Source organism: Glycine soja, chromosome 16 (genome assembly GCF_004193775.1).
Source record: "Glycine soja cultivar W05 chromosome 16, ASM419377v2, whole genome shotgun sequence".
NCBI lineage: Eukaryota > Viridiplantae > Streptophyta > Magnoliopsida > Fabales > Fabaceae > Glycine > Glycine soja.
The window spans coordinates 9,472,830-9,496,429 of record NC_041017.1 but is presented as its reverse complement, the minus strand read 5'-3'; the positions used below and the strand labels follow the sequence as shown (position 1 = coordinate 9,496,429).

General features: G+C 29.9%; 2 protein-coding genes and 1 pseudogene across 2 annotated transcripts; 1 reads left to right on the top strand and 2 right to left on the bottom strand.

The window, feature by feature from the left end:
* Positions 1-8,605: 8,605 nt before the first annotated feature.
* Positions 8,606-12,562, bottom strand: LOC114389757 (probable pectinesterase 53). The gene is made up of 6 exons (XM_028350497.1): positions 12,535-12,562; positions 10,877-10,961; positions 10,591-10,666; positions 10,221-10,427; positions 9,624-9,859; positions 8,606-8,792 (listed from the first exon to the last, which is right to left on the bottom strand). Exons 1-6 carry the CDS (start codon positions 12,560-12,562, stop codon positions 8,780-8,782), a joined length of 645 nt encoding a protein of 214 aa, XP_028206298.1. The 3' UTR covers positions 8,606-8,779.
* Positions 12,453-13,342, bottom strand: LOC114389755 (annotated as a pseudogene).
* A 6,604-nt stretch (positions 13,343-19,946) lies between these two features.
* Positions 19,947-22,317, top strand: LOC114389644 (dCTP pyrophosphatase 1-like). The gene is made up of 2 exons (XM_028350362.1): positions 19,947-20,346; positions 21,808-22,317. The coding sequence occupies exons 1-2, from the start codon at positions 20,224-20,226 to the stop codon at positions 22,057-22,059; spliced, it is 375 nt and encodes a 124-aa protein (XP_028206163.1). The 5' UTR covers positions 19,947-20,223; the 3' UTR covers positions 22,060-22,317.
* Positions 22,318-23,600: the final 1,283 nt, after the last annotated feature.

Sequence of the window (23,600 nt, the reverse complement as noted above, 5' to 3'; positions counted from 1 at the left end):
ATCTGAATTGTGATGGGTTAGTTGCTTATGAATGTAGAGGGTGGCTTCTTATGGTGGAGTTTTAAGGGATGATGATGGTATTTTTATTTGTGATTTTTTTTAGTATCACGAATGGGATGAAATTAACATGGAGGAGAGGTTTTTGTCAGATAAAAGTGTATTTTGGTTCTCAAGAAACTTTAAATTTGTTGACTAAAGGATGTTGTTGTTCTTTCACATCCTTGTTATAGTATGGTGCATATGATCCATAGTATTTATCAACGCAAAATGCATGGAGTGCAATTCTTAGTTAATTTTCATGTTTTGAGGTGGTATCTGATTTTATTTGTAATGTCGCACACATAGATTTAGCATGTTATTAGCTCTTCTTGAGATTCCTAGTCAACAATAACCTTGCTATATTTTACTCCAATACACAGGTTGTTTTTAAAATTATTTTGTTATTCCTTTTCAAAGTAGTTTTATATTTAAATGTTATTTTGTGTTGTAGATAAAAACTGGAAATCAAATAATAAAGTTGAGTAATCACCAGTTTTCATGGGCTTTTTGACAGTAGTACCTTGGGCGGGACATGAAAAAGAATGATACATAGGAAGAGGTTGAGAGAGGTAAAATAAAATGGTAATGAATCGGCAAACCAAGAATTCAAATCCACAATGTTACTCCTTTTATGAATCTTTCTCTGCCTTTTTTTTCTGCATGATGTCCATTAATGTTTTCCCTGTTGCGGTAGTTATATCAATAATTTTTTTGTATATGATGTCATTGGTAAATGCATTTCTAATCTGGAGAAAGCTTATTCATTATTCACCGCACTCGTTATCTATTAAGGTGAAAAAACTTAAGACTTCAATTTTGCTTCACAGGTTTTATTTGTTTTAATTTTGTCTTAAAAGTTGCATAAATGTTGCATTCATTTCCTCTTACATAACTTCGACCAACTAGCTGGCTAGATTTCTGCTTTCATATTCGGAAGATCTAGTTGTTTACGTCCTCACTGTTCAAGTAAATATCTTGGTTAACAAATACATATTTAATAAAGGAAAATTGTTCACAGTAGACCCTGACGAGGGAATGATTAAGGAAAATTTGAATAAACTAATACCCAATGCATATCTCAAAACTCTACAAGATGAGTTATTCTGATGGAAGATATATGCAACTAATAATAACTAGAGTAATAAAAACAAGATAGGGTATATATTTGACTGCATGAAGTCTCAGAAAAGAATCAATACACTGAGGCTCTTCTGTTTTGTTTTATTTCTATTTAGTTAAGCTTGTGTTAGGCGATGATGTGACTGCCCTATTTCTTGTTTGAGAATATGTGACTGCCTTGTTTCCTTTTGTAATCTAGTCTCTACTTCTAGTGACCATTTGTTATCCCTATATATGTTTGAATAGTTAGCTAATAAAATTAAAATTTGCTAGATGGTGGATGCCATTCTTTAATGTTGTCATTTTCCTAACTTGTGCTCAAAACATGACAAGTAAATTAGATCCTTATCCTCCAAGAATGAGGATAAATGAGTAATTATGTAAATATAATAACAACGATGATAATTAATTGTGAAAATTTGCTATTGATGATATACTCCTTAATGATAAGGATAAAAAGGAATTAAGCTTTGTATATATAACAATGTAACTCTCACTGTGGTGCTTTGTTTGCATAATTGGTGTAATTGTCAAATTTTCCATCTAACTTCACCTAAATTTTGTTACTTTCTGAAATTGAAGAATATGAAAGAGGGATTTTTTTTTTGTACCAATCATATTTGGAGGGGCATGGATTTTTAGAATGGAACCTTAAGTTAGGACTTTAGTTCATAATAGGATTGAAATTAATAGGTTTGTTTGCATTTTTTGTTACTCTAGATACATTCAATTCTGTTTTTTTAGGTCAATGTCGAGTTTCTTTCTTTCATTGTTGCAATTTTTACTGGTGTACTAATTTTTCCATATTTAGCAATGAGATAAGCTTTACCATCCTCTCTTCTATCATGGTTTTTTGCCTGTAATAAGGTGTAAACCATCTAACCATCTCATAATTATTTCTGGTTATTAGGATTGGTTAGTAGTTATTCTATGATTTTTATTTTGGCATTTGTTAAGTAGACCTTGAAAAATTTGATAAAACACAATAACATACATGGCTGCAGAACATGCTATTAAGTATTGTACATGATGCCACCAATTTTATTTTACTAGATTTTGATTTTTGCTTTTGGAGAACTTTTGAGAATGAATTTTTCAGTTCAATGTATTCTGTGTTAGCTGACAACACTGTATTCTTAATTAGTGAATAAAGGGCTTAGATGTTTAGAATGTATTCTGGCAATCTTGAAAAGTATTACCGTTGGAAGAGGACTCCCCCTGTGCATCAGTCTATGGCATCTAGTACCTGTATCAGTTTTAGACTAGCTATGTTTTAGGGTTCTATAGTTCATTAAGCTTAAATCAATCAAAGGGATGATGCATTGACACCTAACTTATAGACACATATCAAAATGCTCATATGCTTGACACATGGCACAACATCACCACAACATAATTTACCTTTTAGAAAATTTTGTGCTTTCAATCTCAAATTTGTATAATATGATGGTTTTGATTAGGACTTGATTCTAACAAGAGAGACAATTTTCATAATCAGAGACCAGTCCTTGGAGATATAGCCTTTATGTTAAAACTTTTCTATCTAGATCTATTTCTCTTTATTGGATGTTAAATCACTATTATGGAAAATGGATCGGCTGATTAATTAGAGTGTAAAACTAGTGAACCAATTAAGTGTTTGATTAAAGAAAAAACCACAAACTTGGCCACAGAAAAACTTGTTCAAGGAAAATTGATCAAAATCCACCAAAAAAAAAGGGGCTACGACTGGTATTTGCAAGTGTGCATTTGAAGAAGGAATTTGCATTTAATCTTCAATGCCCTTGTTCTTGAAGGAAAACTGTTCTAATTATTTTTTTGAAAGTAGCTTTATTATATTTACATCTATGCATTTTATATTCCAACAATTTTTAGGCAAACATTTTTGGTCATGCATTGGTTGGTTGCATGTTTGTACATTTCTTCTTCAATTTATAAATTCGTTACAAATGTTTCATTTAAGTAGACAATTGTTGACTATTGTTACCTTTGCAGGTTGTATAACGTGGTTGACCTATGATGACTGTCTTAGTACCCTTAGAAAAGAGCCACATATAAAGACGGTTCCCAGAACCATCGTAAAAAGCACCACATATAAAGACAGTTCAAAGAACCATCATAAAACGTGCCACATATAAAGACGGTTCCAAGAACCATCTTAAATGTTATTTTACCTTCTATAAAGCTCGATTTTACGACGGTTCATAACAATCATAAAATGCTTTATATAACCGACTTTAAATGCGCTTTTTCTAGTAGTGGTGCTCAGGAACCATTAAAGGAATACTTAATTCATTTCAATCAAGAGGCAGGGTAGCAGAGAATTTGCAACCAATAGTTGTTTTAATGTTGGCCAATGATGGGATCGATAAGAAAAACTTTCCTTTCTTCATCTTAATCACAAAAATTTATCCCTAAGAATTTGAAGAATTTATGGAAAGAGCCGAAAAATATGTCAAATGTGAGAATGCCTTAGAGGCAACAAGAATGAATTCAAATGATGACTCAGTTATGGATGCATCAAATAACCACACAAAGTTGCTTCGATATGAAAATCGGGATATCTAAAATCATGATAGCGGAGAAGGCAGAGGTTTATTCTAAAGATGGATGAAGTAAGTACGGGAGACAATCCTGCTCAAGATTATTATAAATAACAAAGTACATTATTTGAGTAGTTAACATAATTGCATACTAAAAACTAAACTTTGCATACAAGGTTAAGTATATATATATTTATTACAAAATAGTTTTTGTCTCTATGTTTAATTACTTCATATATGAAAATTTTATTAATTTATATTTTGTATAAGGTTAATCTCATTTTCACATAGTTATAATAAATATTTAATATTAATTTAAATATATTTTTATTACAAAATATTGCACACTTAACAATATCATAAATTTAATTACTTTTAATAATATTGAATATTTTGCATAAATGCATAGTAAATATATTGAAATAAAATTAGTTAAGTTGGAATTGAGACCAGTAAGAAATGAACTATGGCTTCAATTTTCACATATTCTATAACAAACAAAGATTTAACTAGCCTTAAAATCAAGATTTGGTTGGATTATTTTCTTTGCTTGAATACTTTAATAATTTTTTTCATTTATATAGAATATAAATACCTAATTATGCGTGTTTTAATATTAAAAAAACTAATTTTATAAGCAAGTGTATTTTGAACATGAGTAAAAATGAGGCAGACCCTTGCAAATGCATGAGTATCTTGCTAGTAAAACTTAATACTTGAGCCCAATGAGACCCAATTTGATGAAGGACTACAAAAGGATGAAGATCTTAACTTGGGAGGAGTTGTTACTAGACCAAGGTTAAGGAAGCTACATGAGGATATTAATATGAAGATGATTTTACTTGTGGAGAAGAATGATAAAAGAGACTTGAAGATCATAAATTTGATCCTACTTCTAGATTAGGATTACTTATTTTTTATGCCCCTTTGTTGGGTTTTAATAATTGTGTAATTAAACTCATGTTGGAGTATTCATCTTATTTTAGTTTCCACGGCTTTTTAGTAGTTACCATGGTAATTCTTTATTGTGTTAGTTTTGAGCATGGGGCCAAGTGCTCATACTTTTTAGAAGAATAAATATACCTCTTAAATATTTTGTATGGACCGTTTGCTGATTATTGAAATATTAGCTTGTTGCAAATAGAGAGAGTGTTTCTCTTTGGTTATTCCTTAAAACCTTGATTCTCATAATAAATAAAAAATCATTCTTTGAGGTGGATCTACCTTAACTCATCAATTCATTCAAATTGTGGCATTATTCTTTAATCTTAATCCATCTTTTTATTTTTCTTAATTTTGTCAAAATTCCCAAAATTGATGATGCTAAAATTTGATCCACATTAGGGGTTTTATTACAATCTCACAAAACTCAGCTAAAATGACACAAATAACCATAAAATCATGCTAAAACTTGTAAAAGAATGAGTCATTAATCAATGCTAAATAGTGCTCTATCAATACTAAAAAGGAATCTACACTTGATGCAATGCCAGGATCCAACATTGGCTATGCGTCTCAAACATTGGACTAAAAGTACATGAGGAGACCTCAAAATAAGAAGCTAGTGTAGCATCTCAAACATTGAATACTAAGTAAAAATTGTAGTAAGATCTGGATTAGATCCTAACATAACCCATTTTAGCATCTCTAGCATAGATCCTCTTGTGGAAATCAACAATTAATAGCATTAGATCCTGCGTAGAAACTTGAGATCAATGTGTCACACTAGGTTTTATTGAAAACATCAATAAAGCATGGGACATCACTCAACACTTTAGATGTTGCATTCATTTGTAAGTGTTTTTCTTTTTTTTCCTATAAAAAATAAAATAAAATTCTTCATGAAAATCATACTAAAATATTGTTTTTGATTCTTGGACATTTCCTCAATATTAAAAAAAGTAACAATTGTGTCAAGGAATCATCGATCATCATCATTAAAAGTAATCAATCAATCATCATCATTATTATTATAATAAGATGTGCTTTTGTTTCTAAAAAAATTGGTTAAATTTGACCTTATTCTTCCTTGCATTTTTAAAATTGTAGTTTTGTTCCATGAAGATTTAGTCAAAATTGATCTTATTCCTTTTTTTAAAAAAAAATCTTAGTTTTGGTTCTTGATGTCATGCGACATCCACATGGACGCCACATGGTAGGCATCAGTCACATCAACAACAAAAAATTAAGAGTTAGGGTGAGAGACTAATTCTACCTATTTTAAAAATTTTGACCACCAAGATCAATGAAAAAAGTTTAAAGACTAAATTAAAATTCAATAAATTTTCTAAAGACCAAAATCATATTTAACCCATATATTAAGTATCAAGGAAATTTTTACTCTATTGGTTAAATATATGTGAGTTAAGTTGATGTAAACTCCATCACACTCACGTTCAATTCCTAATAATCAAAAGATATAAATACATTAAATATTTAATTCCTTCATTATTTATAAAATTAAATAAACATAATAAATAAATACTTATTAAAGTTTTTAATTGTATGCATTAAAAGCATGAAAAAAAAGTAAAATGCATTAAGTGGAATTGATTAAATTTGAATAGAATTAATATATATTTCCTACTTGTCTAAAAATTGAGGTTTTGTTAATTAACCAGTGTCCTTACTCCTCAGGGCATTAATGGTTAAGGAATTAAAATAAAAATATATTTTATATAAAAATTGTAAAACAGAAAAAAGATTAGACAACATAATTTTTCACCTTCAAGAAAAATATTTATACTTTAATGTTTTAAGTAATGACTTAAAGACACTGATTCGTACTTGAAAATAAAGTAAATTTATATAACTTGAAATGCATGTCAGTAAACATACGCATTAAAAGAAAGCATTAAAGAAGAAAAATACATTTTAAATGAAATAAATAATTTTTAATAAAGTTAGCGTTTAATATTTCATGCTTTAGTAAATTTGAAATGACTTTTTACAATTTACTGTAAACGCATTTTAAATTTTAAAGGGGAAATTTTTGTTATATACTTCATGTTATTAGTTTTTATATTAAATAACTTATATTATGGTACAATATGATTTTTTTTTATGAGTAATTAATCTTAAGAAAATTGATGTTGAAAATAAGAGGTTAAAAAAACTCTAACAATGTTCTTGTTAAAGAAAAACTCCTAAAAATTTTATCACTAAAGAAAAAATCTTTAAAACGATTTTGTTGAAAAAGATAACTAAAAAGAAAAAACCTGTCCAGCTAGGTTAAAGGAACTTATATAAAAAGAGAGGATTTATGAAAAAAAAAAATCACAGTTTTCATAAATTAAATTGATGAAATTCCATTATAATTTTTTATATTTACGGTTCACTAACCAAAGTCCAAAACTCAGTTTTACGAAATAGATAATACCAAACTTTATTCTTCAAACTCAAATATTTTATATTATAAAATCTTGTAAATTTTATAAAATTTAAAAAACACCTTAAACATACAAATGCACGTTGATTTTGTGAAGGAAAGATCCGAGTATATAAAAAAAATACAACCTTTTGAGAGGAATCGCGAGTTTATGTGTGACTAAAGAAGCCAAATATTAGTGTCATAATCAACCCAAACAATTAAAACTTAAGGAAATACATTTAGCTTTCACTAAAAAGTCAAATGGCTATGATGATTAATCTATTTACTTTATTGGATAAACTAGCCTGTAATCTGTGCGTATGCACGGGTCGTCTGATTATTTATTTAGCAAGCATCATATTTCTATTTTTGCAAACACTCCTTTTGTCAATACTCAGTATGAATTTAAATAATCCTCTTATGAACTGTGTACTTCTTTATCTATGAAAGGGAAAATGATGCACATATATAATTAAATTCAGAATAAACATTTTCTTATGTTTTTATTCATGTAAATTTTAAAATTGTTCCCTTGCTGGTTGTCATTGTAAATCCTGGATGAAACATTAAATAAAAGCTGAACAACACTCATGTTGTATCTAAATCCTTCTGCTTTCACACAAACCTAAAGAGTAGCTCTTGCATGATTGCTATCCTACTCAATGCCTCTCTTGCTTTAATTGTTCATTCAGTTATCAAAGTAAACAACAATCATCTCCTACATCTTTTCTTTTTGGTTGGAATGACAACATGGTTTACGTGTGAATTATGATCCCCAAAGAGCTTTAGAAAAAATCTAGCATTACCTCAACAAATAAATGACAATCATTTTTCAATTTCTTGTTCCTATCTGAAGCAAACTTAATCTCATGCATGTCATTTGTACGTGACTTATATTTATATTTCCCCATTGAGAAATGTTTGTCACTAATAAACTCTTTTGAATATACTCTTTACTATGGATTAAAATTTACTCAAAATCACAAAACTTTGCTCATCGATGTGGCCTCAATCATAATTTTGTAGTTTTCATTAATTAACCATCGTAGAGGTGTTAGAGAATGTATTGCTAACACTCCTCTAATATCTCCCATTTGAATGCATAAAACAATTTCAGTAAAATATTCCATACTCATCATGATGGAGGTCTAGTTGGAATTTCTAATTACCTTCTTGCTGTATATAAAGATGCAAAAGGAAGGTTTCGATTGTCTTCCCACCAAGTCCCTGATATATGGCGCAACCTATTAAAGGATTTCGAGAAGACAAAGCATTGAAATATGATCGCAATGCCTATTGTATTGGCTCCAATCTCCCTTTCTACAAAATATGCAGGCAAAATGATAAGATGTAACCAAGAAACTAAACAACTAAACCAAAAATTAACTACTCACGAATTTAAAACAAATTGAGTTAAACACCATTCTAAATAAGGATAAAAGAAAGATAATTGCCTAAAAAAATCCATTAATAAGTAATTAAATGCAATTATCATTATATTAACATAATCATCATACATCTAGAGTAGCTTTACATCGTTGGATTAATGCACTGCATTTGCTTCTCTGAAATTGACAGTGACATTCTTTTAGATAAAGCTGCTAATTCAGTTGGGTCAGGGGATATGATTGTCCAAGACTACATGCAGAAATGAAGTTGTACCAAAAACTTTCTCCATAGAGAACGTAGTGAGGCTATAACTTAAATCTCAAGGCCAACATCTGCACAAGCCAAATTAGTTGTCTAAATATCAATACCTCGATCATTAGATGAACTTTGCAATAAAAATATGAAATAGAAAATTAAATACACACACACACACACACACACACACACACACACACACACACACACACACACACACACACACACACACACACACACACACACACACACACACACACACACACACACACACACACACACACACACACACACACATATATATATGCTACTTGCATGTTTCGAATAACATGATCAAACTGAAATGTTGTATGTGTAAGAAAATGACAATTGAAAAGAGGATAAGTGATTCATAAATAAAGTGTTCAAGGAAAATTCTTGTTAGTGTATGTATGCACTATGCAGTATACAATATATAATGATATCTACCAATGAAATACTTTGACCTTCATTACTCAATAGTTCGATATGATTGCTCAATACTTCAATGTGAAGTGGTAGATTTTTCTTTTAGTTAGTGAACTCTTGTTAGTGTGTGTATAGACTATACACCAGATACATGATATTTTTTAACCTTCAGTACTCAATAGTTCCATGTGAAGTGGTATATTAGCACCTTGCAGAGTAATGTCGCAGAAAAATGTGAAACATAGGATGTAGTTTTCAATAGCCAGAAAAAAAATGAAATTTACATCGATCTTCAAAACAAACAATGACTTAGGTACCTTCAAATTTGCATGATATTAATGAAAGTAATTCTCATTTTACTTTTTGATATTATTATATTCATCTATTCATTTAGTATTTGAGTTTACTAAAATGAATGAATTTCTCTATGTGGTAGAAGAAGAACAGAGGAAGAGCCATACATTTCACGGTTAGGATCACCCCAGTTATACCAGCCTTTGGGAATGATGATGTTTTCCATATATGTGTAGGCAAAGACCACGCGAGAAAAGGGTCCCCAAGCCCTTCCAAGGTATAGTGCCCTTGATCCCGTGACCTTGGAGTTCACAACTGAGAACCCCGTGTCCTCCAACATACTACTCCTTCCTTGAGCTGTTACGACCCCTATAATCTGTGCAATGGCATGCACGTGACATCCCTATATATAGTATAGTGTCATCAACAAACATTATTAATCAACAATCAGAAATCATAGTAAATATGATTTTTAAGATAATTAAAGTAAAAATTAATACATTTGTGATTGAATAACAATGTGAAAATTCTTTTAGACAATTAGTGCATACTTACTCATACATTAATAATTTGCAAATGAGTAAAGAACTCATTTATTGCTCACAATTGTTAAATAATGAATGCAATACAAAATTGGTTATGGTTAAGTTATGCTGATGTGGCATGAATTAAAACTGGGATATTCCAATGTTTCAGATTAATTGAAAGCAATGATCGCAAATTAGAGGTATCAATTAATAATTATTATGGAAAGAAAATCTAACCTCAAATAGTGAGAGAGAGTTGCCAAATATGAAATCAACAGAGCCTTCGATGTAACAATCCTTATAAAAATGTTTTCCCAAATGATCATAAATTGTGTCTTGTGCTCCTAAGAATTTGTAGCCTACAAATGTTGTTGTGTCTGCTGAAATCCTTAATGCCACCGCTTGCTTTCCAACTACTCCTGGTGCAGGAACAGGAGTTGTGTTCTACATTCACCATATATATATATATATATATATATATATATATATATATATATATATATATATATATATATATATATATTGTTATGCTTGTAAAAAAACTCACATATATAGACAAAGCTAAATTGGGATTGAAATAGAGGGAGAGAATTTTTAATTTACTTACTTGGAATGTGATGTTCTTGGCAAGGAAATAAGGTGAATTCACAGCAAAAGTTGTTGAACCATAGGTTTTCTCACCACTATCACAGCCAATTGTAAAGACAAAATTTCAAATGGCCATGGAATGAAGGACGGGGGTATAAAAAGGAAATAACAATGATTTAAAATTTCAAGTTAGATGTTATAACTTCACACCACCTTGCAATGAAGGTGAAACATGTGTAATCAAAATTTACATACCTATCCAACAACCATTAAAGGGATAATCTAATAAAATTTTCTTCACGAACCTGTAGAGAATATGCAAAATCATGAAAGCATATGTAGATAGCAAGGAATAGCAGACAACCATCAAATCAAAGCAGTGATAGTCACCTATTTTATACACGGCAAGTTCATGAACTTAAAATTCAAACCTAAAGGAATTTTGGACAGATAAAAAGAAATATATAAAAATCATATCGCAACCTCTCTTATAGAATAAACCACATAATCAGAATGTTATCCATATAGCATAAATGTCATATCATATGCACAAACACTCAATTTCCAATCCTTCCATAACATATAGTCGCATTGATTTCAGTTTCATATCCACTGTAGCAGACCAATGATTTAATGATAATCATATTTTTTTTCAATATCATGAACAACTCCACTACACTAAGATTGACTTATGTGTGGGTATTCTAGAGGGGTACATTAACATGTCTAGGGGTTGCGTAAGACATCTAATCTTATCAAAAATATATAGGAAGATTCAGAAGTATAACCAATGAACACAAACACAACATGAATCAGAGAAACCATTTGAGTCATCAACATTAAATCACATCTAAGAACATACCAAATCTACACAAATTCCACCAGATCTACAACCTGAAAAGATAAAAAATGCAAGAAAAAAAAAGAAGAAAAAATATCAGGTATGAGATTTTAGGATAAAAAAGTTCTTAGAAAATTGTCATTTTCTCCTCAAAGGTGCTACTACATCATTGATCCAAAACATAAATGATTTGACAAATTTCCATATTAGCCACCGAATGCATAATATAATACTCCAATTTTACCCAAGCCATATAAATTTCTATCATTAAAAATATTCCAAATATGACACTTCTACAAGAAATTCAAAGTCCTTGCCTCAGGCAAAACATAGAAAATACTTGTGTGAAAAAATTGAAGGGAGATTGAGACCATAAAACCTTGTTGAATAATGCCCAGTCATGCCAAGACAGTTAAAATTATAATTACCGTTAAATCAAGTCCGCAAAATGAAGCCATTGCCCCTCCCACTGAATGCTCTGTTGCTATAATTTTAATATCTCCATAAAACTTCTTTGCTCTTTCAACAACATCTAAAATTGCAGGCCGTATTGTTGTATTGTGGTACGCGGTATAAAAACCACGATGTACTTGGAGACAGTGATAATAATATGTAAGAAATAACACCAATACAGAGCAATTGAGCATAACCTAAGGCTTAACTTTTACACACCATTGCACCATCCGTGCTTGGATAATTTATATCATGATGCTTCCAATATAAATCTTCAATCCAATTATGTAAGCTGTATAAAAGTGATTACAAAGAAATCAGCTCAGAAAAATTTACCTCGTGAAGCACTGCCACAAACCGGATTGTAAAGGTGAAACCCTAATCCCAATTCTCCTTTCCCCCTTCCACTTCAATTCAAATCTCTGAGTTGTGGATCCTTATTTTTCCGATTTTTTTTTTGTACTGCAATTGCTTTCGTCGTGATGGATTCCTCGGTTTCTTCGTGAAGCACCCCACAGGAGAGAGAGAAATGAAAAGATAAAACAATTTAGGGGGACAAACACATGAAAGAACTGTTGGATGCCTAATAAAATGAGATTTTATTCATCATAAGCATTCATCCCTCAGCATAATCTTGTACATAGAAACACACCAAAGTGTCTAGCAAACCATGAATAACCCAAGCCTGACAAACCATTGACAGAAATGCATAAAACCTTACAATACCTTATTTAAAATGCAAATTTTTTATTTGGTTGATGTAAGAAATCCCTCTATTTTGATTCAAATGCCTTTTTCAATCCCACAACATGATCGTAGACCTTCTTTTCATCAGGAAAAGTTTTGGACACAGTCTCTCTCTACATGCATCTCTTAGCCCAAGCCACAAGTTCAGGACACTCAGCTTCCATTTTGAAGTTACCATATGTCTCAAAAGTATAAAACCAACTATAAAAAGGGATAAGACCAAGATCAACAAACCCAAACGTGTCACCCCCATAGAAAGGTTTGTCACCTAATGCCTCTTCTCATGCTCCTCTCTAGTAGAAAGCCACATTTTCCTCCAAGTATCATACACCTGCATTGAATATCACAAAACCAGTATTGGTTACAAAATCATAAACTAACCCAACAAATTAAAGCATGTACAAAAAAGAAATCATGTGACAACAAAAAAGGAATCCTCAGACATAACATTCTACCTAATATTTGTCGATAAAAATAAATAAATTAAAGCACATACCTTTTTGTCGATGTAATCTACCTAGAATTTGGTTTGAGCTCTCTCATAAGGGTCAGAGGGCAAGATGGGAGCTCTGTCATTCCAGACCTCATCAATGTACTACACTATAATTGCATATTCACAAATGGGTTTGCCATTATGGATGAGAACTGGAATTTTCTTGTGAAATGGGTTCATTTGCAAAAGCAAAGTTGTATTCCTCTTGCACCCTACCTTGATTTCAATCAAAAACATTACCACAATCCCCTTCACTCCAAAGACTAAATCATTGCTATTTCATGGAGTGTTCTGGGGTGCTGCATTTCAATCATTTGAAGATGCAAATAAGTAAAACAAACATCTTGAATTTTAGTTGTCTAGAACAATATTCTGACTAATGATGCCTTTTTGTATATCACATCAAAATTCCATATGTTAGCAAAAAAAAGTTAAGAAAAAAAAAGTTCATATACATGTGATGTGACCATATGCAAAATGCTGCGTGGCAATAAGGTAGCTTTAAGAGAAAAGAAATTTCTAGTGATGTTGATGTTTAATTTGCGTAACCCATTTTACATATTGTCATATTCAATAATTGAAGACAGATGTTAACCATCCATTTCTTAAAGAATCATACATGCAGTGATGCAGGGAGAAGACATAAAGACAAACCTAACTTTATTTATTGAGCTCCAAAAGTAAGCTTCAATTCTTTCTTAAAGATATTAATAAGATTCAAGATCAAAATCCCTACCCTGAAGGAGAAGCTTTTGAGTAATCTCGTTGGGATCCATGGAACATTCCTTGAGCATTGCATAAACGTCTTCTTCACTGTGATTGCCCGTGATCTCCTTGATGTTCTGGATCGTCATCCTCACACTGCTCGGAATTGAAGCCCTAAACGCCACACCGCTAATCTTCGCAACACAAAGTCACAAACTTTGAGAGAAAAAGATATGTGGGCAATGAAGATCAAGGGGTCAGTGATTGATTGCGTCATGCAAAACAAAAAAAGGGCACTAAATAAGCATGGAGAGAGAGGGTTCAATGAGGATTGGGAGAGGTGTTATACAAGCGGCCTCAGATATCTTAAGAAGGGGGGGGGGTTGAATTTAAGATATTCCAAACTACTTGCCCTAATTAAAAACTATTTCACTTTTTATTCAAGTTATGAATTCCCTTAATGACAATCTTCTTAAATATTAATTCAAATAACACAATTTGAATATGAATATAAAGCAATAATAAATAAAGGAGATTAAGGGAAGAGAAAATGCAAACTCAGTTTTATACTGGTTCGGCCACACCCTTGTGCCTACGTCCAGTCCCCAAGCAACCCGCTTGAGAGTTCCACTATCTTGTAAATTCCTTTTACAAGTTCTAAACACACAAGGACAATCCTTCCTTTGTGTTTAGAATTCCTTTACAACAAGAGACCCACAGTCTCTTAATTCCTTAGAGAATGAGTAGAAGAAGAAGAATGAATCTCTCTAGAAAGAGATAGATTTTTACAGATTGAGCGCTCAAATAATTCCTTAATGAATTGCAATTGAATTGGCCAAGGAATTCTTAAGAGGATAAAATGAATTTGTTCTCTGAGAGGATAAACACTTTTTGTTCTGAAAAACTCTGTCAAAATCGTGTCTCAAGTCACACATATATAGGCCTTATGAAAGCCATTCAATAACCACATGAAAGGATGTGACTGATGAGAATGTTTTCTGAAAAACTCCTCTGGTAATCGATTACAATAAGTGTGTAATCGATTACACTCTTTAAAATTTGAATGAAAACGTTCAGAAACTGCTGGTAATCGATTACCATATATGTGTAATCGATTACACAGTGCAAATTTTGAATTCAAATTTTAATAGTTGTTGTAAATCAGTTTTGGCCACTGGTAATCGATTACATCCTCTGGTAATCGATTACCAGAGAGTAAATTTGTTGAAAAACACTTTTTAGCTTAAAATTCTTGGCCAATACCTTTTGCTAATCCAATTGGAATTCCCTTCCATTTTAATATCCTTTCTAAGACTCTATAGACTGTCTTGATCATCCATCTTGATTAACTCTAATTGCTTTGTCTTGAGTAAATCTTTGAGAAGCATATGATTCATGTAATCCTTTGGCATCATCAAAACTTTCAGCTTGATCCTTTGTCTACAAGAGGGTATGCATGATCTATGGGGGTTTGAATTGATCAATCTGAATTATTTTAATTAATCGAAAATGGGAAAAAAAGTTATCTTAAAATGCTAATTAGAAACCTGCAACCTATGTATATTACTTGTGATGAGCTCGCCAATTCGAAAATCTTCGAGCAATTTCCTTAGTTTGTCAGAATGAATGGCGTCAAACTCTTCAGTGCAGTCGATGCCGACATTTATGAGGATGCTATCGATGCCACAGAGGTGCTCTTTGAGCAAGCAGGTGTTGTCGTAGACATGTCCATGGACGATGATCCAAGTAGAGTCAGAGGTGCAGTCCTGGACCAAAAACATAGAAAAATGAAAACTTAACATGCATTAGAACAAAAATAAAACATGTATGAGAAGAACAGCAGGGAAAGAAAAGCAAAACCTCGTTTGTAGTCGAAAAAATGCACAACAAAAAAACCAAGCACGACAGGAACCGAGCTGAAGAATGGACGAAAGTGAAGATGGAAGAGGGAAGAAATGAACGGATGATACAAAAGTGAAGAAAAGATCAACAGGAAAGACCAAAAGCCCAACACTAGATGTCAACCTCTCTCAACCCACCTGAAAGCTTTAAACATCAAGCAACATGACACACCCAAAAAATGAAAACCGGATGAAACAAACCAACGTGGCACAACCAGAGGAGTGGGAATTGGACACCCAAAAAACCATTAAAAGGGACAGTTGTCTAATTTTCAAGCATGGGCACACCAGTATTTTTGGTGGACTGCTCTTTTATAGAAGTATACAAAGTAATTTATACATTAGAGATATAAATGTGTCAAATATTTTTTCTTTTATTAATTATAAAATTTAAATAAAAATAATACTCATGAAAATTTTGAATGTATGCATTAAAAGAAAATATTAATGGAGAAAACCCAAACATATTGAATGAACTTTTTCGGTGAATAACATATTAAAGGAATTTGATACAATTTGAATTGAACTAGTATTTAATATATTATTCTTCAAGTAATTTAGAAAATAAGCATATGTTTTTTTTTATAGCTAACTAGAAACGAATGTTAAGCACTCTCTCTATTAATTTCTATGTTGGAGGAAGTTGGAGGAAATTTTTGTATAAAATATTTATATTTATATGACATTACAGGACTCACAAATTTAAGATAAGTGATAATTTAAACAATCATGCATTATAGATTCTCATATAAACAAATAAAAGAATTATCATTTAGTATTCTGTTTTAAAAATTATTTAGCAAAAATTAAATGATTTATTACCATTAATGGAAACCCATGTAAACTTTAAAGAATAATTTAATTATATATTATACGTTAAAATTAATAGATAAATACTTCTTAATATGCATTAAAAGAAAATATTAAAGGAGAAAATAAAACATATTAAATGAATTTTATAAAATTTGAATAGAAATATCATTTAATATAGTTTTTGTTCTAAACTAATCCCTTAACTTTTAAAAGTTCTAAAATAATCTCCTTACTTATTTAACTCTGGACAAGTTGATAATTTTCAAATTTTGATCATTTTTTAATATGATTTTGAACCTTTTTTCTTATATATATCCTTGATACCAAACTTGTTTCATTAGATTTACCTATATAAAAAAAAGGTCATAAATGTAGTGGAAATGGTCAGAAAAATAGTCTAATGAATAATAAGAAAAGAATGTAACATTAGATTTTTAGATTTTTAGCTGGTCATGAGACCCACTTTTCATGTATTTTTTACCTTGATTATGTCTTTTTTTGTATAAACATTAGGTGATTTTATAGTTTTTATGTAGATAAATCTAATAAGACAAATTTTACCTCTTAAATCAATAAAAAAAATGTTCAAAATCGTGTTCAAAAATAAAAAAAAATGATCAATTTTTTTAAATAACTAATTTGTCATGAATCAAATAAGTATGAAAACATTTTCACAACTTTTAAAATTTATGAGACCGATTTTGAAAAAAAAAATAAGTTAAGGTACTAATAATATAATTTAGCCTTTAGAAAAAAGTAAAAAAAAAAAAACTATTTGACAGGGTGAAAATAGAGGGAAATAGGGAAGGAGAGAGTATTAGTGGAGAAATGTTTAATTGTGTAAGAAGATTTTCAAAAAAAAAAAATCAGCTAGACTAAAAAAATTTGCACAAATAAAAACAAACATTTGTACAAAATTACGATTTGAAGTATACAATAATCAACTATGTTACCTATTTTTAAAAATTTGAGCACCAATATCTATGAAAAAAATTTAAAGACTAAAATCATATTTAACCTATATTTATTTTAAATATCAAGGGGTTTTACTTAGTTGGTTGAACAATATCTATGAGTTAAGTTGATGTAAATTTCATGACACTCATGTTCAATTTCTAATCATCAAAACTCAAAAGATATAAATACATTAATTATTTATTTTCTTAATTGGTTATAAAATTAAATAAACATAATAAACAAATACTTATTGAAGTTTTCAATTGTATGCATTAAAAGGATGAAAAAAAAAAGTAAAACCCATTAAATGGAATTGATTTAATTTGAATAGAATAAGTAAATATTTCCTACTTGCCTAAAAATAGAGGTTTTGCTAATTAACAACGCTCTTATCCTTACGGTATTGGTTAAGAAACTAAAATAAAAGAAAATTATAAAAATTATTCATACACAATATAATTTTTCACCTTTCAATCAAAATATTTATACTTTAAGTTTTTGAGTAATGACTTAAGGACACTTGTTCGTATTTGAAAAAATAAAAGTAAATATATCCGATAACTTGAAGTGCATGTTAGTAAATATATGCATTAAAAGAGAACATTAAAGAAGAAAAACACATTTTAAATTAAATAAATAGTTTTTAATAAAGTTAGCGTTTAATATTTCATGCTTTAGTAAATTTTAAATGACTTGTTACAATTTACTGTAAACGCATTTTAAATTTTAAAGGGGAAATTTTTGTTATATACTTCATGTTATTAAATTTTATATTAAATAACTTATATTACGGTACAATATTATTTTTTTATTATCAGTAATTGATATTGAAAAAAATGATATTGAAAATAAGAGGTTAAGAAATCTCTAACAATGTTCTCGATAAAGAAAAGCTCCTAAAAATGTTGTCACTAAAGAAAAACTCTTAAAAACGATTAAGTTGAAAAAGATGGCTAAAAATAAAAAACCTGTAACAGTGGTCATATTTGTTGTTTTAATTATAAGCAACAATAATCAATTTTTAAACTTGTTCCGAGTTAAATATCTTTTATACCCATGATTTATTTTTAATTTTATTTATTAGACATCCAATCATTAAACTATAAATATTAATATTAAATGAAACTATTACTTATAATATTTAAATTTAATATAATTGTAAAATAAAATTTAAATTAAATATGACCACTAATCTCTTGATCTTGATAATTTACATTATATAACTTATATTTATATATATAGAACCAGAAATAGCATAATAAAAGTTAAAAAATGTTGACCCTTATGGACCCAGTACTAGGGGTGAGAATAGATCAGATCGACCTACAGGAGCCTACGGCTTGACCTATATAAAGCCTGGTCTGAACTGACCTATTTAATTAAAAGGTTAGACTTATGCTTTTTTAAAAACTTATTAAATTAAATAGACCAGACTTAGGCTTGTTAAAAAGCCTGATAAGTCTGATAGGCCAGCCTATATATATGTATATATATTTATATTATTTTTGGTATCAATTTATACTTATATTATTTTTTGGTTACAATTAATTTTTTTTAACAAGTTGATTACACATTACTGTTCCATAACTTCTATCCCTATAATCAAGTAAGACTTTAATTACAATTTAGGTGTGAGTCATGTGTTCCTTTATATTATTCATTATTTTTATTGGCTTTCTTATTCTGGTTAACGTTTTCTTTTCCATTAACTTTCATATTACGTTCCTACCCTAAAGCTAACAAATATAAAAAGGCTTTTAAAAAAACTATTGTTAGGTTTTTAAAAAGGACAGGCCGAAGCAAAATAAAAACCTTTGATAGGCTATAGGCCAGACCTCAAAAATTCATCATAGACTAGACTCTTTTAAAGTGTGACCTGACCTGGCCTATTCCCACACCTAGAACCCACCCATAATGGATTATTGTGCTTTCTATAATCAATTAGGTTGGCTCTCCTTTTCTTATTATTATTTTCAAAAAAGTAAACTTTTACTCTAATATTTTATTTCTCTTTAATCATATGATTTTAATTTGTATCCAGTTTTCACCTGTAATCTTCTTTTCTTTTCCACCTACATATTTTCTCTAACTTCATTTCATTATTCTCTATCCAACAAGGGCCAAAATGTGAATAAAAAAACAAGGGTAAATTATTTCTTATAGTTAGATAGAAACGCAAGTTGATAAATGCATTAAATGAATTAAATAAATGCATTCATTAAAACAAAACATTATTCTTCACTTAAAAAATACATTAAATAAGAAATAAAATACATTAAATGAATTAAAAACAATTTAAAACAATTATCATTTAATATAGATAAAAATAATAATTGATATCATTATTATTTTATTCTTAAATTCATTTAATTTTGCTTTTTTTTTTATAAAAAAGGTGGATCCCATGCCTCGGGTTTCACTCTCTCATTGTACGAATATCAGGAAGAAACAAAATAAACACAATGAAATGAACTCCACCAATTCCCGAAAATCACCGTGCTGCAGCAGCATCCACCACCTCTTATTTCATATCCTTTTTCTCTCTCTTTCTCTTCTCTTTAATTTCTCTTTCCATATAAACGCAGTGTGAATGCATGAGTGAACTTTGCCAAGAAATAAAAAGCGCTTCATTTTCTTGTCTTCTGGTGCTTATATAATGACGTACTAGCTAGCCTCATTTTTCTTCATCCTTATTATTTCTCTCTCTTTCTTTCCCTATATTCATTTTCTGTGCTTTGAAAGATGACTGGGGTTCCTCAAGAAGCACCCGTTTCTCTTGATCAGCTCAAGCAGATACTGGATGAGTTTGCAAAGGAGAGGGATTGGGAGCAGTATCATAGCCCAAGGAACCTCCTTTTGGCTTTGGTATGCTTCTCTTTTAAAACCCAAATAAATAAAATTGTGCTTTTTTTTTTGTTCTAAGTTGCACCTTGCGTGAACATTGTTTGTTTGTGCCATTTTCCAAGGATACCAATTTGAATTTCTTTGAAAATTTTATTGTGTCCTTTTTACATTATTTCGTTGAGGTGTTATGTATGTGTGTATGATCCACAAAAGGGTCTAAACGAAAAAACGTGTGCTTTTTTTTTCCTTCTATTTTTGACTCGAATGAACATTGTTTGTTAATTTGTGTCATTTTCCAAGGATTCTCATGGGAATTTTTTAAAAAATTTGTTGTTTAGTTTTTACATTATTTTGTTGAAGTGTTATTTGTGTCTGAGTGCGAGATCCACAAAAGGGTCTAACTGAAGTTGAGTCATTTTATTGTTATTTTAATCTTTTTCGTTCTTCATGGGTGTTTGAATACTGACCCAGCATGTCTATCATCCTCATTTATGCATTTGGGAACCTTAAATTTTTCTTAAAAGTTGGTTTTTTTTTTTAATCTTTTTGACGAGTTTTTAGTATTATTTTATGCAACGGTGTGTATATTATTTCGGGTTAAAAGATTAAAATAAATATTTTTGTTAAAAAATAATTATATTTGTAAGAAAATCATTTATTGGATTAAAAACTTTGTAACTATTTTCTCTCGTAACACATGTGGACACAAAATAATCAATTTTCTTAATTGTGTGACGTTACATTTTAAAAAGATTATTAAATCCCAAAGCGTTTCATGTTCTTGCGCATGCTTTTATATTTCGCAGGTTGGAAAGTGAAAAAGGTGTGATATTTAAACTGAAGATTTATTTTCTGCATTTAAAAAAAAATATTTAATTTTTATTTATTTTCATCAAATCAAAAGGAAATATATTATTGTGTTCTTTTCTCCTAATCAAACATACCATTAATTAGTATATATATTTGCCAAAACGGGTAAAAATCACTGTTTTGAAACTCGAACTTCTTGAAAATCAGTATATCTTTAAATAGGCTCGATATCTCTAAAGAGGCTCAACATCATTCAGCCAATTGGAAACCAATAAATAAACTGATTTAACCGCTTAAAATTATTTTTTTTAAGAACATTCAATGTTATTTTGATTTATATATATATATATATATATATATATATATATATATATATATATTAATTATAACTTATAAAGGAAATTTACTTTTTATTATTATTGTGAATTTATACACATTAAATATTAAATTATTACCTTCACCCAACCGGCCCGATTCTAACAAGATACAAATATACTTTACAAACTGCAAGTGTATTCTGTTTGTACGATGAAACCCACAAAATATATCCTCCCAATTCAGTTTCTACCATTTAAAAACCCATAATTCGAGCCTATTTATTGATAGTGTCAAGTCAAAAGACTAAGTTTTGGGTGCTATCAATTTTTTATTTCCTATTTATTGATTTCACAGGTGGGTGAAGTGGGAGAATTGTCTGAGATATTTCAGTGGAAAGGGGAGGTTCCAAAGGGTCTTCCAGATTGGAAAGAAGAGGAAAAGGTTCATCTTGGTGAAGAGCTTTCAGATGTGTTGCTTTACCTTGTGAGGCTCTCAGACATTTGTGGTGTTGATCTTGGCAAAGCTGCTCTAAGAAAGGTCCAACTCAATGCCATAAAATACCCAAAAAAGGTTAATGATGATGCAATTACTCAAGATGCTAATTGATGATAATCCATTGGTGCCTATGGTTGTTGTAGTTGCTATTTTAGGGGGGAACAGTAGGAAAGTGGTTTTGGTATATGTTCTTCTATAAATGGGTGGAGGCTAGCATTGTTGGATTGGTTTGGTACTAGGAACATTTATTCTCACCTATGGCATATTGAATCGAATCCTATTTGATGTATCAAATAATAATAGATTAGCTTTGGTGAAATGTGTCTCTATTGACAATATTTTGAAAGAATTTAATTTTGACATTTTTTATATTTTCAGTCAATTAGAAAATTAATTTAAATAAGATTTATAGAGTGATTATTATAAAAAATAATTTTTTAATTATATGATAATTTATAATTAGATCTTTTAGATGATAGTGTAAAAAAAATTACACTATCAATACTAGCAATATGTTGTTTAACGCATTTTTTAAATGCATTTTTTTAATTGAAATTTCAAATTTATGTTGATTTCTACTAATTTAGAAATATGAACATTTGAATATTTTTTTATTAATTAGAATTCATATCGATTACATACACTAACTAGAAAACAAGACGCACATAACATGAATTTCCCTCAATAAAAAAATGTGTTTAAGATTCTTGTTGACATCTTGGAACTATGTACCTTTCATAAGGAACAATTTTCATGGACGGTAAGAAAATTCTAAAAGTATTTAAGATAATGATAAAATTAAAATTTAAAATTACTGATTAAATTAAAACATTTTCCGTAGAAATCGCTAACATCTTTCTTATCCATCCTTTTCCATTAAATTTATTTTAAAAACCACTTGCATTCTAAACAGATAATTTGAATTGTTTTTCTTAAATACTTATTATCCAATTCGATTACTATGATTTAATTGATAAACTTAAATAATTAAATAAAATAAACTTACGTCGTAGAGCCTTACTAAAAATTTAATTTTCAATGGGGTATTTAAAATAATTTCTTGCAACAAATCTCAGTGTCCCAATGTAATGGCATTAAAGTGTTGTCATTTCCTTCATCCTTATTTGCTTCGACCCGTCTATTAGTTCTGACTGATTTTCCTGCGCACAAAAATACGTGAAAACGTTTGCACTATGGTATTTGGATTTTCATTTATTTTTAATGAATCGTATTTTGGATTTGAATTTTCATGATTTAAGACTTGGGAGGGATTAATGACGGGAAATGGAGATTTGTTTTTAAATTGAGGGTGAGACAAAATAGCCACATGGAATGGTCTACTAGGAGAAGCTTAGTAATTTACTAATAAATTTGTACAATGTCTATGATATTGGCCACGAAGGGATTACTAATATTGAGAATAAGCAAGGTGTTGGTAGTGATAGAGGTGCAACCAATCCGCCTAATGATTCTTTTTCAGGAGATTGAAAGTCTTATGATAAAGTTTAAGATTAAGAGGATGAAACAAACATTGCAAGGTTTGATGCTAAAGATCAAAGAGAAAGAAGACCAATATGAATTAAGGGTTGCACCTAAGTGGGTCACTCTCCTATAAATTGATGAAGATGCTTTAAGGTCAACTTGAGGAATCA